Consider the following 18,022-nt stretch of genomic DNA (forward strand, 5'->3'; position numbering starts at 1 on the left):
GAACTTTATTTATATCTATGTGCTTTGTGAATACGGAGATTAGTTAGGAATTTGTTATAATAATTATAGCAGGTTTTGGAAGACATTAGCTCTTACGAATGAATTTTACTTTAAAAAATTGGAATTTCCAGAATGTGTATAAAAAACTACAGCGGCAACCACACATTCAGCTAGATATATATTGACAAAACACGTCAATTATCTCTGACGTTGATGTCATTAGTTTTGTGCGTTATTCAAGTATTAAAATGTAGTAGAATGCGGATTGTGGAGGTTTCTTGTATTGAGAGTAGGTAAGACATGTACATCCTCTTTCGGACCATAAAACGCATCTTTTTACGTAGAAAAATGCACCCCAACTTGCGTGCGTTTTATGGCTTAAGTACAACTTTCAAAATTTCTTCTTTTGAAAGATTCCGAGCCTATCAGATCCATTTGCTAAATACATTCACCGTATAGATTATCCCTGTGCTAATTTATTAGTGGTATTTCTTGTAGAAATGCGGATTTCAACCACTTTTTACTCACTAAGATTCACTTGTTAATTTCGAAACCGTGGGCTCGATAAAAGACCAATTTATTAGTTTGGTGTTGGTGCSCTCTTTAAGAACCCAAAGTTGTAGTCAATAATGCCTTTACGAGACAACCTGTACATATGCAGATTGCCAAATTAAGAAAACACTATATTTTRTTTCCAGCCTRTTTCTAACCRTTTAGACGCAATCGAGCATTCATTTTTAAATGTCCGTTTTTCTCATACATTTTGGGGATTWTGGGTATCTTTYGTGATTAGGCCTGGGTAACTCASTGAATTTTTAGAAGTTGGCGCAGTGCCACACCATAGAGAAAGTAAAATAATTATTATTTTACTTACTCTATGTGCCACACGTAAATTGCTTAGTGCGCCAACCCACGCACCGGCGCAGTAACTCGGTTCCGTTGCTTTTAGATTTATTTTAAGTTATTTATTAATAATATAGTTTTTTTTCTTCAAATTTTCAGAATTTCTCAGTTTTAGCCAAGTTACTCTTTTTTCTAAATGCTTAATTTTCTAAAGATTCACTTCAAAATACTGACAATCTTAAGGTATTTTTCGCGAAAAATTATGAAATACATTTTCAGAACACAGAACACTCGCCTCCTTCGTCGCTTTGTAAAAAGTTTAGAAATCCCTTTCCAGCTTCGAATTTGGGACAAAAATTAAATAATTTTCTATCAAAAAACGAACAGAATAAGCGAAAGTTTATAATAATTTTTTTGGAAAACTCGTCACTTCCATTCCTCTGAAAATTGTAGAGATTATTAAAAAAAGATGTGTTTTTTAATTTTGACTGATTTTTTCCTTTACTTTCTACTCAAAAATGCTCTATTTTGTAGAGTTTCGCTTAAAAATACTACCGATCTGGAGGACTTTTACGCGAATAATTACAAGATAAATTTATAGTTTTGTAAAAATTTTACAAAAACTTTTTTTAGCGTCGAATTCGGGACAAAAACGAAAATAAATTCCTCCCGTGTTTCCCGAAAACCATTAAGGCTTTCTCCAAAACCGAAAACAACCAGAGCAAAAGTTTAAAAAAATTAGTTGGAAGATTCGCCGCCCATCGCTCTGAAGTTTTTAAAGTTCCTTTAAATTTTCAAGTTATTCCGGTATTAACAAAGTTTCTATTTAAGCAATTCTTTCTACGCAAAAATCGAATTATTTTTTTGTTTTACTTAAAATACTGACAATCTTCAGGTATTTTCTGTGAAAAATTATAAAATATATTTTATATTGCACTCGCCTCCTTAACCGCTTTGCAAAAATGTTTGGAATACTTTTTGCAGCTTCGCATTATGGACAAAACCCTAATATTTATTTCTGGGGCTTTTTCCAAAAATATTTCCCTGAACTGAAAAAGCGAAAGTTTATAATCATTTATTTGGGAAACTCTTCGAAACTGGGGTTTCTTCACTTTTAGGTCAATATTTTTGAACAACACTGTCTAAACAGAAAAACCGCGTTTTTCCTAACGTTTTACCGTTAAATTCCTGGCAAACTGAATCTTTTATGCAAAAAATTGAGAGATCGATTTTACAAGAAACCTCGTTGACTTCTTTAGAATCAGTTTCGTTTCTGGGAAAATCTAGATTACTTTTTTTTAGTTGCTTCAACAAAGTAGTAAAGCGTTACTCAGAAAAAATGTTAATTAATTTTTTTTAGATGTGAAAATTCCAGTCTCGGGTCATCATAACTCATTATCCGTTAACTCAGAAAGTGGCAACAACTCAATAGCGCAACTCAACACAGTGTTACCCAGGCCTATTTGTGATATATTGTGAGCTGCATTTGCCCACATCACACTCTATAAGGGTAGATAGAAATCCGAATAAATTTTGTATAGGTTTAATCTTATGTATACATAAATTAATATACCTACGATGCGCTTAGTTAATAAACTAATTTCCACTTGGAAACGAAAAGGGCATTTTCTGATCCAGCAATGTTGAAACAGTCGATTAATTCCCAACTATTCGGTTTCAAACACTGTTGTTGAGCCAACGACATCGCCACTAATATATAAATATAAATCTTATCACAAAGAAATCGTCCTAACTTATTAATTTATTTATAGTACAATAAACGGAAACATTATAATAATTTATATAAAATTGCACAGATTAGCTTCGTTATGTGGTTCAGTACCGAATCCTGTAGAGCTGCTAACTTTTTCCTGCTGATTTATCCTTTATCAGGGTTGGCCTGAAAAAAGCAACACCAATTAAAAAGAGTGATTGAAATCTCAACAATAAGAAATGAAATGGATGTATCTGAATATGCACAAGGGCAACAAGAATATAATATACAAGGTGTCATGGCTTTGATTGTACATTAACGAGACATTGGATTATTATGAAAGTTTCCTTGATTCTATAATCGCTCGTCTTCTAATAATTTAAAGTGTTTCTTCTGTGCTTATTCTAAAAAATATAACATCACGTTTGAGATGCAAAATAAGTCACCAAAGCTGTGAAAGCCTCTTATGATTCGCACTTACTTTCCGCATGATTTCATGAAAACTTCGATTTCGATTATTTGGTTACTAAATGCTGAAATATTTCTCTGTTTTTTGATACGAAACTTTTGGCTTTTTGATGGTCGAAATCGGTTGAAAAGTCTGGAAGACCCAGAATCAGCCACTTTTGACATCCGAATTTCCGTGATTTTATAATAATCCAATGTCCCGTTTCCGGTATCCTCAAGATACCATCAACCGTGAAGAACGCTGAATGCAGACTTGTTAAAATGTCGATTAGTAGAAGAAAATTAAGTTTAAAATACAAGAGAATGTCAGGTAAATACAAGCTTTTATGAAATGATGTCTACGTGTAAGTCGCATGCTTCGGGGAGAAAACGAAGATCTACAGTCGGTAATTTTGTTAGTTTTTTAGGTTCAAGTAGCCAAATAGTCTCAATCCTTGGTTGTTTTTGCTTACATCTCTCCAAAAGTAATACTTTTCTGAGGGGTCACTATTTTGTGACCGGATGATAACGCGCAATCGGGATTTCCGTTTTTCAAAATTCCGTTCGGAGTTTCGTTAGGTTTCATGAGATGGACGTTTATCGTCACCCTATTTCTGAGGGGCAGCGTGTCATAGTGATCGTCAAAGTCTTCTGTCAGATCGCTAGTCGACTTTGCAAAGGCTTTCGATAGGTTATTAAGCGAAATTCGAACGGCTCCGTTTTTCTGCGTTTTAATTTGACTCGGTTTATGCGACGAGTTGTCTAACAAGTTTTCCTGAAATAACATTGGATTATTTTTTCTACAGGCACAACCTAAGATACATATAACGCATTACGACCGCTCTTACCATCGATTCGGTTCGCAGCTTCAAATTCGATCGCTTCAACGTTTGAGCCAGTTCGGAGGATAAGCGGTTCCCCAGACTTTCGTCGTTTCCCCCAACATCAACCGTGTCTTGGCTGGCTTGAAGAAAGTCCAACTTCCCTGGCTGCCTTCTCATAGACGGATACTCCCCAATGGTTATACTAACGGGTCTATTCCTTCTAATTGTGCTCACTGAACTACTCGACTGATTCGAGAGCGTATTGGACAAGATTCGTTTGTGGAAATATGTACTAGGCGGCCTGGGCTTTACATTGGCGGGATTGTTGATGCGAAATGACTCCAAAGACTCCATTTCGGCCGATTCCTTGTCACCAGTAGAAGCTTTCCGGGTCGCTACGCTGCTGGAAGTTGAACTTGCCAAACTCAACGTATCATAATCCGGACTGGGGCACGGTGGCGGCTCATTTCCATTCCCTGGCGAAGAAGCAAAACCATTTGTAGCCTTCTTGAACCCATTTTGCGAAGTGTAGGAAAGCACAGAATACTTCACAGGCACAGGCGGTGCTTTCGGTTTCACTTTGGTGCTTTTCAATGTATTTGAGCGGGTTGAGGGCGCAGAAGATGAAGGTGTTGAAGACACACTACTGGTAACACTGCTGCATTGCGGCGGCTGAAACAACGGATTCTATAAACAGCCAACGGTTCATGGTTAAAGTGCGATTGATGCCATCACACCAATTGCTTAAATAAGATTAAGCTTATCTTAAGTCGGTGTAGGTATATGTATTCCTGGAATTTCTATTTTTAAGTATCTATGTGTTTCAGTTGTAATAAGTACTAGTAGCAACTAAAGAACTTTATTGAACGTTTTATTCCCAACTTACTATCGATTTTAATTAATATCTAGTAGTTACAACAAATTGCTGTGAATTAAAAAAAATAATTTGCATTTGTCCAAATCGCGCTGTGATAAATGCAGAAGAACGTGGTTTAATGACGCTTATTGTCGGCAAATGATTTTTAAACAGTTATTTGGTTTAACTAGTGGCAGGATATTTTTTGTAGGAATATTTACTCATCCACTTTAAATACTTAAATTACTTACGGGGGGTGGAGGTGGCGGAGCGGACACCGCTGAATTTGCTTTGCTTATGGTCAGTCTTTTCGTTTCTTCTGTGACGCTGTTCTGCAGCTCAGCTAACCGCTCTGTTAGCTCTTTAGTTTTCGCATTATTGTTGAGTCGATCCTAAAACAGAACGATTTGGTTTAACTTTTATATTGCGTGCAACCACTCTTTTCAATGGCCCACGATTTCTCTTCGTCATCTGATTATTAATCTATTAAATAACAGCAAGCATTAATTTGATGTTTCATTGAAACAATTATTATTTTTTCTTGTAATTCGTTAAAGCTGTTAATTGTTAGATTTCTGATGCACCGTGAACAAGACCCAATTTCGAGTGGGAAAAGTACAAATTGAATGTAAATTGCCTCGTACTGCTACCATTACGTAATCAAGACTACTGTTTTTGGTTTTTTTGGTTACGATTGCTAGACAATAAGAATCTTGAATAGACGCGCTAATACCATTAAATTTGTGGCATTTTAACTTTTAGAACCGACTGAATTACGTCAATCGTTGTTTGTTATTCGGATTTGATCATATTCTTGCTAAATGAACCCGATTTTGTGGTAAAAAGTGACTCAGGTTTCAGTGCAAATTTACAAATCGCATTTTTACCATAAGTTATATCTAAGCAAAACGTCGCTCTGGGTTGGTATCAACCACTCTTAAAGGTCGGTTGAAAACGTCTTGACTTTTATATAGGGTGGTACAAATGCTTGTTTTTGACCGATAGGGATGGGAAGAATCAATATATTTTGCGCTTCTTCTTGTAGAGATACAGCCCCTTTTCACTTTTAAAACATTTGGCATATTTTTTAAATAACTTTCAGCAGGTAGCGGTGGGCTTGCAAAAGATCGCTCGTTGAAAGAGTTTTGCCTTGTTTGCTTTGGCAATTGGTCACTTTTTTACAGCCGGTGTTCTAGAGGCACAAAGACATTTTTAGCATCAGCATCTACGAAATGAACAGTTTTTTTGGTTCTACGCTTCTCTTGAGCTGTCCCTTTTTCCAGTTTTGATTTTGGGAAAACCCGCAAAAAAACCCTCAACTAATAACAGGCATTTCTTAGCCCCACGAACATATGGGCGCTCCTCAGGGCTTGAGCATTAAATGTTCTGAAAAATTATGCCATTATTTCCAAAAAACGATATCAAAGAACCAAAGCCGTAGGCCGTAGAGACAACAGTTTAAAGAGCGTGTCATGCTATAGTTTTGGGTTCTATGCGAATCTGGTATCCACCCTGTACAACTCGAGATAAGCATTACTGCGAAAAAAGTACGTGCACACTTCTCAGTCATGCATGACATCGTATACCCAATTGCAGGTTTCTAGTCGATGGTTCAAATTTCAATATTTTCACTCTCTTTTTCCTAAAGGAAAACAGCCAGCTTAGCGCAACATGATCGCCGTTCGGCAATGACTCGAAAAATTGCTTTGCACCGTTTCCCGTTGGAAAAATCTACAAAAGTAGATTTTATTGCGTTTGTTACAGTTAGACCTCGAGAATGGTTAGAAATCATACTTTCTTTAGTTCAAAGTAAGTTCATCATTGATGAATTTTGAACAGAAACCAAACTATAGTACTGCAATAAAACTCAAAAACTGCAGTATATCTTTATCTGGGTCTTGTTATTGACAAAAGCGAAACCACCAAACTTGTGCAAACGAAGCGAACAGTCCACCTTTGCAACATAAAACATTTTCCATGGAATCGACTCCACGGTATAATTAAAGAAAAAACTCACTTCGTATGTTTGCAAAATAAAGGCAGGCCCGCTTCCTTGCGCTTTCATCACGGATTTCACGTGAAAATGACGTGTTGCCGTCGTTCCAAACCGTCGCGACGAACTTCGGATGCGAACTGAACAATGTCGGATATCGAATAACAACAAACAGGTAAAAAGTATAAACAATTAATTTCGATGGGAATTGCGTGGTATTGTACTGTTCCAGTACAATACAGCTAAACGGTTTATCATTGCAAATCGTCCACCTCCCGTTCGAATACAGGACGATTAGAATGTATTTTTTTATTGCATGTGGCAGCTTGTGAGGTTTTTGGACAGCTTTTTTCTAGTTTATTCGCCCTTTGCTTTTGAGATTAATAATATCTTCACCCTATGCGAGATAATCCCTTGAGCGAGAAAATAACAATTTTTCTTAGTGTCTTTAATTCTAAAGAATCTCTTGATCATTCGATGCAGTTTTTGTTTCGTTGAAGGTTTCAATCTCTGAGTTCTTGAAAAACGGGCTCTGAATATTTTTTGCGTCACATTCTGCAACTGTGCTAACTTCTTCCGAAACGGTTTTGGAAACGTTTGTGCCCGCAGTTTTGCGTAATTGAAATGCCCCAAAGGCGGTAGTTCGGATGATCCTTAGGGCGAAAGCAGTCATTTCAAAAGCATTAAACTCGCATGTGGAATTTAACTTTTTTCTGCCCAAAATCGGTCGATGTTTTCGAAACAAATCAAATTCCTCAAAATGCCCCAACATCGTAAATATCAAATTTCATTAAGTTATTCTTCATCCTTCTAAAGGATTTTGTTAGCAATTGATAACTTTGCGGATCCTAAAACGTTCCTTTTTCTCATTCAACTCATTTGATGAATAAAAATGTCCTTTAAGTTATTGTTGTTGGCGTTCCAGTAAATATTACTCAGGTTTAATTCGTGAAATAAATCAACCCGAACAAGCAATGGCAATTCCTCGCTTTTTCATCAGCTTTATTTACCAAAATCTGGTCAGAATTCATTGGCAAGTCCTTGAAATGATAAGCTCACATTGTCAATCAACAAACAATATATGGCGACAGTGATAAATTACCCAAAGAAATTTTAGAATACACAAACGGGCTTATCGTGTACCATTGTTTTATTACATAATTAGACTAATTAGACAATCGTGTCGATGGTATTTAACGTGCCAATTTCACAAAACGGCTTATCTCTATCGCATATTGATTCAGTGGGTGAGGGCAGAAAACCGACAATAAATAAACGGATTTCCATACCGTCATACCAGCATAAAATAAAACGGAGTTTCCCATAAATAGGCGCAAAAATCTAGAAAAACTTACTTCGCTCAGATCCGTAACACTATTTGATAACTTCTCCACATCCACGGCCTCAGAACTCTTGAACATTTTTTTATGTGCCCTTTTGAACTCGTCCATCAGCTTGCTGTGCTGAAACTGCTTGTCGCTGTCCACCCCTTTGAAGATTTTCTTCTTTTGCAACTGCTCATCTATGGACGGTTTCTCATTGGCAATTTTCTGGAAACGATCAAATAAATTTTGCCCGCAACCCACTCCTACCACAAAGCTCACTTGTTGCCGCCGTTGAATCTCTAAAGTAATCGCCGAAGACAAGCTGCAACTGGTTGCGTTGCTAGCAAAGCTGCTGAAACTGCTGTTGGAGGCACTTTTCATGAGAGGAGGTTTGCTTTTGGGGTCGCTTTGATGCACCTCCACAACCACCCGCTCTTTTTTTGTAGTTGCGTAAATGTTTTCGCCTCCTTTGGCCTGGCCTAAGTCGACAAAGTTATGACCGCTCAGACTGCTGCTGGATGAAGTGTTGAACTCTTCAACAATGGACTCTTCGGCCCCGTTGTTGTGAATCGTGGTGCCGCTTTCCGTTAAATTGATTATGGTGGGTTTGAAAAGGGGCTTGTCTTCGGGCTCATCGTCCCAGGAGTCCCATTTCTTTACGTTGACCACTGAAAACAGAGAATATTTCAAAAAATCCCAACTGATACGTTTTTGCATATCCAGAAAAGATGGAGAGTCAGGTTTTCTCATTAGGAACTCAGAGGGCCATTGCGTGATTTAAATGGTTGAGGAGTTAATACTTACGGTGTTTGAATTTGTCCAAGTTGTTCAGACGTTCGCCCAGGTCCAGATTCTCCTCTTTCACAATAGAGAGCCTCTTCGAGTCCGACCAGGAGGGACTTTGGTCGCCGGTCACGGAACTGGCCGAACTGTTGTACCCGCTGGATTCACCGGGAAACAGTTCGGATCCTGCCGCTTTTCGGATCACTAAATTGAGCTGTCGGGATGACTTCATCAACGCGACTGCCTAAAACAAAAACCAAAATCACAGTTGAGGATTCCAGACCCAAAATTGAGGATGAAGTCGCACCTCGTTGAAAGGGATATCGAAAAAGTCCACATTGTTGCAATATAAAATTTGGTCGCCCGGTCGGAGGCCTGCATCTCTCGCAATGCCACCCTCTTTCGTGAATTGCACGAAAATCCCCGGCTTCCAATCAGGACCTTTGCAGATCCTGCGCCCAAATAGGTATCAGCAACTCTTTATATGCAAGCCTGGAAAACTTACCCGCAGCCCAGTTTACTTTTTGGTGCCACTAGAATATTTACCCTTACGTCGTTCAATTTGTCTCCTAATTGCGGCGACTCCCTGATAGGAGAATCGGCATCCGTGATAATTTGCCAGCTCAAGCCATCCGTTTTTTTGCTAAAAAAGGTGGCAATTAGCTGGTGAAATATTCGCATTGTGCTACTCACTCTTTCACCGGAATCATTCCCACACCTGCAAAAAATAAAACATGTTTAAAACCTGTTGAACTGGTAAACATGAGAGACACACACTCAGCACCATTTGCTATTATGAGCATTTAGGAGTATATTTGCCATTGTTCAAAATATTTGCTTGTTGAAAGGGAGGTGTGAAACCATCTTTTTACCGAATATTTGGATGTGGTTCTAATATCCTTCTTCAGAGTTAATTTCATGAGTTATCGGACTCTTCTTCGTGGCGCTACAAAAGGTTAACTGCATAACTTGAGATATTGCCTTATATTAAAATTTAAATCTTATTTAACTTTTTGGCCCGTGACTTCACAAATTCTTCGTCTAGTTCATGTTTTTCAAAAATTTGTGTTAATTTTTTTAAAGTTTCTATTTGTTTTTTCTCCTTTACTCTAACTACAACTTTTCATGCTACTTTTTCATTTCTGGGCTGTCTTCTAATTGATTAAAACCTCGGCTTTTCATCTTTGGTTTCAAAAGTAGCTTGCTTATTTCCATACCTTCAATGCTTCTAAATTATCCAAGACTTTTCTCAAATGTTTTTATGTTCACTTTCGATCTTTAACTTTCTGGTCTGTGTCTTCACGAATTCTTCTTCTAGCTCATTTATTTTATATATTAAGTTTGCCTTACTTCTTTTGATCTTCCGTTCGTTCTTTCTCCTTTACTTTTTCTAACTGCAACGTTTATATACAACTTTTTCATTGTTGGACTGTCTTCTAAATTATTAAAACTTCTGCTTTTCCGCTTTGGATTGAAAATTAGCTCGTTGATTTGCATACCTTCAGTGTTTCCAAATTCTTTAGTACTTTCCTCGAAAGTTTTTGTATTCGCTTTTTCATCTTCAACTTTCTGGGCTGTGTCTTCACAAATTCTTCTTTTTTGATCTCTCGTTCGTTCTTTCTATTTTACTGTTTCTAACTGTAACTTTTCATGCGATTTTTTCATTTCTGGACTCTACTAATTGATTAAAACTTCGGCTTTTCCGCTTTGGCTTAAAAATTAGCTCGTTAATTACCATACCTTTAGTGTTTCCAAGTTCTTCAGCACTTTATTCAAAAGGTTTTGTGTTCACTTGTTGAACCTCAAGTTTCTGGTCAGTGCCTTCACAAATTCTTCTTCTAGCTCATTTGTTTCAAAATTTGGCGTTCATTTTTTTAGTTTCTCTTCGTTTTGTTCCTTCACTTTTTCTAACTGCGACGTTTTCCTCTCTTTACTATATTGCAACTGATTGAAACTTTCAATCGGCTCTTCACGTTTGGATTCAAAATTAGCTGGTGGTCTATTGGTTACAGCACAGTTGTTTCTTTGCCAAAGTTTTTGTACTTATGAAGCAGATGCCCCAACTGAAGATGCTCTCAAAGATAGCATTGTCCAACAACTTCGTACGTACGTAGTCTGAAGATCTTATTTCGACCAAAGAGGTTTCGACCCAAAAATCAATCACTTCGCGACAGTTTCGTTCTCATATATTAAAATGGAAATAAACAGAAATTGTAAAGTATGAATCCCAATTTATCAATATTTCTTTAGATGCTTTTGAGACTGTCCCAAGATTCCTCCACCATACAGGGTGTTTCAAAAAATTAGGGCGGAGTTGCGCAATTTGATGCTGAACAAAATTGAGGTTTAAAAGTTGGAAATCAACAATCCACCTCAGAAAGTTTACAGACAGCATTTTCAACACTTGATTTCGGTATTTTCGTGCATTAAATATTTTGAGAGTTCATAAAGAAATATAATGAAAGAGTACTGAGATCCACTGCATGGTAATTCTTACTTATTATGTGTTCTTCTTGTTATGAGTTCATACTAGCTGCTTTTTTGGACTTGTCTATTTCGGTAAAATTTCCCTTACCGTAATGCCGTAATTTTTTTGTGGTATCCAGAAGTGCACAAATGCCTGCAGGCGGCCTAAAAAAACTAAAAACTCCCTTCTTCAAGATGTTCGGGATCGTGATTATGGCGAGACAAACTCGACTTTGAGGTGAATCGCCACCTCTTTTTCCCGTGATTATCACGTTTGGTTGAGGCTTTGCAGAATGCTCGACTCAAATTCAGTCTTTTTTCTTTGCCCCTCTTTGTATTCCTTTTTTGAGATTTTGTCTTTGATTATCGACTTTGTGTTTCCAGTTGACCCTTGTTCTACCACCATCTCGGTCTCTTGATTCGTTCGATTCGGGCATTCGTTCAACTTCTTGTTAAATTTATTTAGATTTTTTCCTGCTGTTCGTGTAAATCTCCGCCTCTGCAATCGGTAAACGGTAAATTTGAGTTGAAAAACCACAATAGCTAAAACGCTGGTCCGGCAAAGGTGACTCGGGCACACAAATTCATCGGAGCAAAGCAAAAGCAGCGCACCGGATGAAAGAGCACTTTAAAGGTTGGGGTTACGTTCGAAGAATGTTGCGATCTTGAGCGCAATTTAAAACTCATGCATAAACAACAGTTTTAGTTATTCATTCAAGCCCTAAATGTAATTTTTGTTAACCAAATAAACTGGTGAAGATACATATGGACAATGAAACGCGCAGATTGTACAGAATCCAATAGGTGGGGTTGTGGTAGAGGTTTGAAATTATTGTTGATGTCTAAAGCGGTTTCTGTGCCCGATAAACCCAACCCAGAAAAGTGAAATTCGGCCGGTCGATCTTCCGTATGTTGTGGCAGATGACAAATCTTGCCAGCTATTAAAACTAAACAGATGTTGCAGTATCACCCTTTGCGTAAGCCGGAATATTTTTGGAAAGTTGCCTGTTATCAAACGAACGCAATACCTGCAGTCTGCTGAAAAACTCTGGATAACAACTATGCAGGTTTGTGCGTGAAAGCGCAACAAACCGCAAATGAAGGAATTTGTCTCATTTATCTAACACCTTGGCCGGTTGAAATTACACCAGGATTTCACAGTGTGTGTGTATAATATAATTCGTCATAAAGTCATTGAAATTGTCACTTCGGTATGGTGGTCTAAGAACAATAGAAGCTTTTTTAGTGCTGTTTTCTTTCATTATTGAAAGAAACTTAAAGTCCTCAGAAATGGAATATTGAGTTGTTCGGTGCTAATGCCCGTTACAAAATTACACGGTTATTAAACATTGGAATATTGAACCAAAATTAATGTTCGTTTCTTGTAATCAGCTCTGCGGGATATCAGATATATCAGGTTTAATAATTCCTTCGGCTGCATCCGGTCAAAGATGAAAGCATTAATAATTATTCGCTCTATGAGCCGAATGGTACCGGTGCTGAGTTGGCTTAAGGAAAAATATTTACCTCTAACTTTCAATGTGAGATGCGTGTGGTTCGATATCAGTTGAAGGACCTCCTTATGTACGGCATCGTCCACTGCGAATCCATTAACTCGAATTATTTGATCGCCAATCTGGAAATATTTGACTTCATTATTACAAGTCAAGTGAAAATTTCATGAAAAAAACCCCATGCAAGTGCACCGTCAGCAAAAAGGTAAATTACAGCCTCATAAACCGGAAAGTCGCTAATTCCAAACGGTACACTGAGCATTATTTTTCAAATTAACATATTCAACTGCCAAATAGTCTCCTGTGCTGGTTGCGAGTTGTGCTTTTATAATGACTTGTGAAACTGGTTTTAGAGGATACAGTACTTAAATCCGTACTGCGGTACGATTTTTTTTCGTGAGCCAACACTATTTTAACTACGGTTTATTGTATATAATGGCCTCGCTATTTCAAGTGTGAGATTTCGGAGAATCTCACTCGCGCAAGTAATGTTAAAAGACTGGCTTTCGTTCTGGTCTGAGTTTCTCACACTTGTCAATAGGGCTCAATTTATATTATTTATTGGCCGCAGAATGACAAGCCAATTCGAGGGAAATTCATTATCCAAACCCTTGCAGACAGGAAAATTGAACCATAATTACTTATGGCGATCGGTATAAATCAGGTACCCGGCCATTTCTGTCATGAGCATGAAGCATTAATAATGCTGCTTTGGAAAGCTACATAGTTTTCGGCGGAATAAAATTCGCCAATTCGCAATACCAGAGACGTGCGAGGAAATCTTGAATCCCTTGGCTGAAAAATCGTTTTAAATGGCAAATTTAATGAAAAGGTAGTCATCAACACGCATCGAACCACTTGCACACATTACGCGAGTACTAGTAAATGTTAAAGGAGTGCTGGCGGTGCTGCAGGTTATTTGTTTCGCAAAACCTATAAAGCCCAGTATAAGCAAATGTGCGATTCAGGGAAATTATTATGTAATGAAGCCCCTACTAATAAGCTAAACAATTAAGCAAGCCGTTGATGATGACAGAACTGAAATGTTTGAAAACGGTACATTTTCCAATACTTTTAGCAAAATTACAGCACATTCAGAAATTTTCGCACGTTGAGAGCAAAAGCAGACCAAACTTTTCGTATTGTCACAGGATTTAATGAAATTAATTTTGCTGTTGAAACTGATTTGCTTTGCCAGGATCAAGTTGGGTTTTTTGGCATAAAAATGTCCAGTCTTTTTGTGCCCCTCGGACAACACCCCCAGTGAAATGACGCCAATTTGGAATCACCCTGTACAGGCAGGCAAAAGTATATGCTTTCGACCCCAAGTCTATATAAGTTAGGTCTGGGTAATACTGTGTTGAGTTGCGCTTTTGAGTTGATGCCGTTCTGTGAGTTACTGACTTGTAACTCATCGAGCTTCATTGCGCTTGTGACAGAATAATCGTTGAAATCAGAACTTTTAAAGGACATTAGTTGAAATTTCGTTGGTTTCTCTCATCGCTCGGAAATTGAACAACAGTTTCATTTTTCATCGATTTTCCCGCGGTCAATATGTTTAGAAAAACAAAATTAATCACTCCAGCTGAGTGAAAATCAGGCAACAATAAATGGCTCTAAATTCAAAATTAATTTAGTGAAAGATCGGCAATTGGAGCGTTTTTTGAGAAAGTTGGATAGAGAAATTTGGCTTTGGAAATTTTGCCGTGAAAACAGGAACTTTCTACAAAAATGTCAACAATAAACAAACTGAAATCAAACTGCCAAGTAAAGCATGAATCATCGAAAGGGCGAACAATTAAATGATTAAATAATCATGTTTATTCTGTAGTTCGGAGGTTTTCTTCGTCAAGGCGTCTGAGTTTTTACAGTTTGCTACCGACAGGTTCATTGGTGGTTTTTCTCGAAAAAGTGTATGAATCTTCAGTTTGGGTCCGACACTAGAGGAAATCAGTCAATAATCGCATACTTAGCTGGGAAATATAGAATCATTGTGGCCCTTATGGTAACTGAGGTAGTTTGGGAAAGTGTAGTGAACTGCAAGAAGTTCACTTTAATAGGTAGAAAATGGAGGATGGGGCGCCAGCTTGCAAAAAGCTGCTAAGATGATCTCTAATCTACAAATAGCTTGAACTGAGATTAGTTTTCCGACAAGCTACTGAAGTGGATGGATTCTTTAAATTTATATCTCTTTGCTTTGCTGATTTCAAATAAGTTTGATTTTGGAGGGATTTCCTGCTGTACTAAACACATTTTCTTCTTTCTTTTCAGGTAGCACTACACACCTTTCGGTAAGTATAGCATTAATTTGCCCCTGGTTGCCATGTACATGTAGAACTTTTAGTCCCATATTCATCAATTGACTCGTACGTAAAGTGGATTTGGTATCGCTTGAGCTATTGGTTCTTTCGCAGTTAATTTTTAAACTTAGGAAATATTTGGGGCGACTTTATATATTTATGTTAAGCTCATCTGAGCTTTTCGCTAAAGAATCGCTTCAGACATGGAAAATTGGCGGGTTCCAGTATTCAACGCAATTAGCATCAGCTTACTGGAAGCTTACTGATCATGTGGACTTAGTTCCGATTAAACCATTGATGCCTTCACAAGAAATTTTCAACCTTTGGGAATATTTTGGGCGGCTTCGTATTTTTACATCAAGCTCATCTGGAGCAAAGAACCGTTTCAGATATGCAAATATGGGTTGCAGTTTTATGTTTTTTGTTAAGTCAAGAACACCCAAGAGTTAGTTTTGCCTCTTTTTTTTTAATAGCGAAATCGACTGAAACATGACGCCACCTGTTTTGACGTTGCTCTAGAACTATTTGGGTCACAAAAAGTCAAACGAAATTTGAATATCAGACATTTAGGTGCAATTTTACGCTTTCTACAGAATGTCAATCTTCAAGTTTCTACTGGCTTTACTTTAGAAGTTGGAACTGTTTAATGAAGATGAAGAATTAATTTTCAAATCAACATTTACGAAGAACGCAAAATTCAGGATTTCTTTGACTTGCATGAATCTTTGAAGGTTTGAAGGAATTTTGACGGCATTTAGAAGGCACTCTTCTTTAATTAATGCACAATTCTGAACCGGTGAGTTACTGTGGCGATGCGTTGGGTTGGCGCAACAAGCCATTAGGGCAACACGGCGCCAACACCTGAAAACTAACTGAGTTCCCATGCCTAATATAAGTAGAAGCTATAAGCCACCGTAACAATAAAATAAATTTCATTATCTGCATATCCTGAACTGAACTTTATATTCTCGTGCAGTTCTGCCATTGAAAAGTAGTACTCTATCGCAATGCGCGCAATGATTTCCAATTGTTAATGACTGGTTTAATCTCTTCAACATTCCTTATGCAAAATGTCAGATTTTTAACTCGCGTCGATCGATCTGCAAAGTGGGTTGGTTCGTTGGTTGAATCTTTTTTGAAGTAAGCAGTCGCGTTTTCTATCCGGTAAATGTGACCAGAATGTACAGCTTCTCTTAATTAAAAGTGTTGATGAATGCGTTTTTGGCCAAATATTTGCATCACTGTGAATAACAAGAGTTGAACTGAATGATCAATATTCTAAATAGTCCGGGCGACGTGTGATTGGCATACTAATCGCGGTTATACACACGGTTTAACAGTTAGGTACCATTTTTTTTATTCAAACGTTGAATATTTCGCTGGTGTTGCAATTTTTCCACATGTCCGAAAGTAACATACTTTGTCCAATTTTCCCTGAAAATTTCAAACACTTGAGGAGATTTTCATCGCATTTATTCCCCTCTGTAGTGCACACAGTGTTGAATTAACCGTATTATCATTATGCAAAGGAATCTGCAGCAGTAGCAGCAGGGAAAGTAGTTAAAGTTCACTTTCCTTGACGATCAGCGCAGTTCAAATAACCGAGTCTATTTGAAATAATAGTGGGAACTACACACAATTAAACCCACTCACTCAATGGGCACACGACTGTCGTAATTGGGTTTTGAAAAGTGAGACGATTTTATAATTTGCTGGGAAGATGTGCGCTTTGTCAATGGACTTACGCGCAATCCTTGAGCATGAGCTTCTGAACCGCTTTCAACTTGCGACACAAAGATACCAGTCCCATGCTCGCGGCCACCACGGATGCTGAACCCCAAAAATGGACCATGTCGAAAACTGAGGCCGGGCAATGGGCCATGGGCAGGTCTCACCAATCTAAAACACATGAAACTTTTTTCTAAAACTATTCTTTCGAAAGGTCCCGAATGAGGCGCGCCACTCTGTATGTGATTTAAGCTAATGTTTCCATGCCTTTATTGATAATCAATGTAAATGTTCGCCAGCCTGCTTATAGAAAATCCTGAAATTACCATATGAGAAAGCTTGAAATCATAAACAAACAAAACTCGGATCATGTGCAACGATTTTTTGTATTGTTTTTGGTATAAGTTAGTCATAGTCTTCGGTTCTGCCGTAGGAGACTTATTCCTAATGGCAATTTTCGATCAGAGTAAATACTTGAGTTCACTTTCCACTTGCTCAAATCTTCGGCTATTAGCACGTGAGAAAGTATTTTCCATATGACGGATCAGGCGGGTGTTAAATTCCGCGACCTCGATCCCGAAGAGTAAACGTTAAATTAGAATTTGATTGGTGGGCTCTCGCGATAATCATTTCACTTTTACGAAATTAAGGACGCGTAAAAAATTGTGAAATGATTTAGATTGTTCGGGTTGATCGACAGAATGCGGACAAAAAACAAGTGGAAATCAACTCCGCGTACCCACCTGACCGTTCTGATCCTGTTGTTGCGACTTCCACAGCTTTCACTCAACGTGTCCGAGGACATGGTGGAACTGGCATATTTGTGCTGGACGCCCACACCAACTGGTCCATAATCCACAGATAGCATGTTGCGGCCAGCCTGTAAAGGAAGAAGTCTGCATTAGTTTCAGTCAAGTAGAAAGCACTGACCAATTTGGATATTGTCGTACTTAAAACAAATAGATTCCGACAATGGAATTTCTCGTGCCAATAAAAATGGCTTTCACTACAAGCGCGCTTATAAGAAAACCTGTTCAAGATCATCGTTTTCCCGCTAATGGGTTGTTTTTCACTTGAGCAGAAACCCATCTGGTATGATTTTAAATAAACAAATAAAACCCAATTTCACCAAGAAAGGAAAAATCAATTACAAACGATGCAGCAGAGCCTCAAAAAACGCTCCTCAAATAATATTTTATTATTCAGAATGTCTAAGTTTTGTTTTCGGG

At 37.8% G+C, this 18,022-nt stretch overlaps 1 protein-coding gene and 1 long non-coding RNA gene across 5 annotated transcripts in view; one reads left to right on the forward strand and one right to left on the reverse strand.

The window, feature by feature from the left end:
* Positions 1–218: 218 nt before the first annotated feature.
* Positions 219–18,022, forward strand: part of LOC125502549 — a 24,803-nt gene continuing 6,999 nt past the window's right edge. Inside the window, exons 1-3 of one of the 2 annotated variants that reach the window (XR_007280315.1) lie at positions 219–293; positions 15,037–15,056; positions 17,473–17,537. This is a non-coding gene — a long non-coding RNA (uncharacterized LOC125502549). Of the gene's footprint in view, positions 294–15,036; positions 15,057–17,472; positions 17,538–18,022 lie in introns of those variants that run through there. The other variant, XR_007280316.1, reaches the window with a different exon arrangement.
* Positions 2,371–17,661, reverse strand: LOC109535041 (harmonin). Of its 3 annotated transcripts, XM_048661037.1 has the most exons (13): positions 17,537–17,661; positions 16,811–16,964; positions 12,779–12,887; positions 9,479–9,503; positions 9,291–9,428; positions 9,093–9,237; positions 8,807–9,029; positions 8,282–8,670; positions 8,033–8,227; positions 4,936–5,076; positions 3,853–4,500; positions 3,478–3,779; positions 2,371–2,743 (listed from the first exon to the last, which is right to left on the reverse strand). In XM_048661037.1, the coding sequence occupies exons 1-13, from the start codon at positions 17,659–17,661 to the stop codon at positions 2,704–2,706; spliced, it is 2,634 nt and encodes an 877-aa protein (XP_048516994.1). In that variant the 3' UTR covers positions 2,371–2,703. The 3 variants fall into 3 exon arrangements, with proteins under 3 accessions (XP_048516994.1, XP_048516995.1, XP_048516996.1); XM_048661038.1 differs by lacking the exon at positions 3,478–3,779; XM_048661039.1 differs by lacking the exons at positions 12,779–12,887; positions 16,811–16,964; positions 17,537–17,661 and adding an exon at positions 9,563–9,743.

The sequence above is a fragment of the Dendroctonus ponderosae genome, unplaced genomic scaffold (assembly GCF_020466585.1).
Source record: "Dendroctonus ponderosae isolate FM_Combo_2020 unplaced genomic scaffold, Dpon_F_20191213v2 Dpon_F_20191213_1, whole genome shotgun sequence".
NCBI lineage: Eukaryota > Metazoa > Arthropoda > Insecta > Coleoptera > Curculionidae > Dendroctonus > Dendroctonus ponderosae.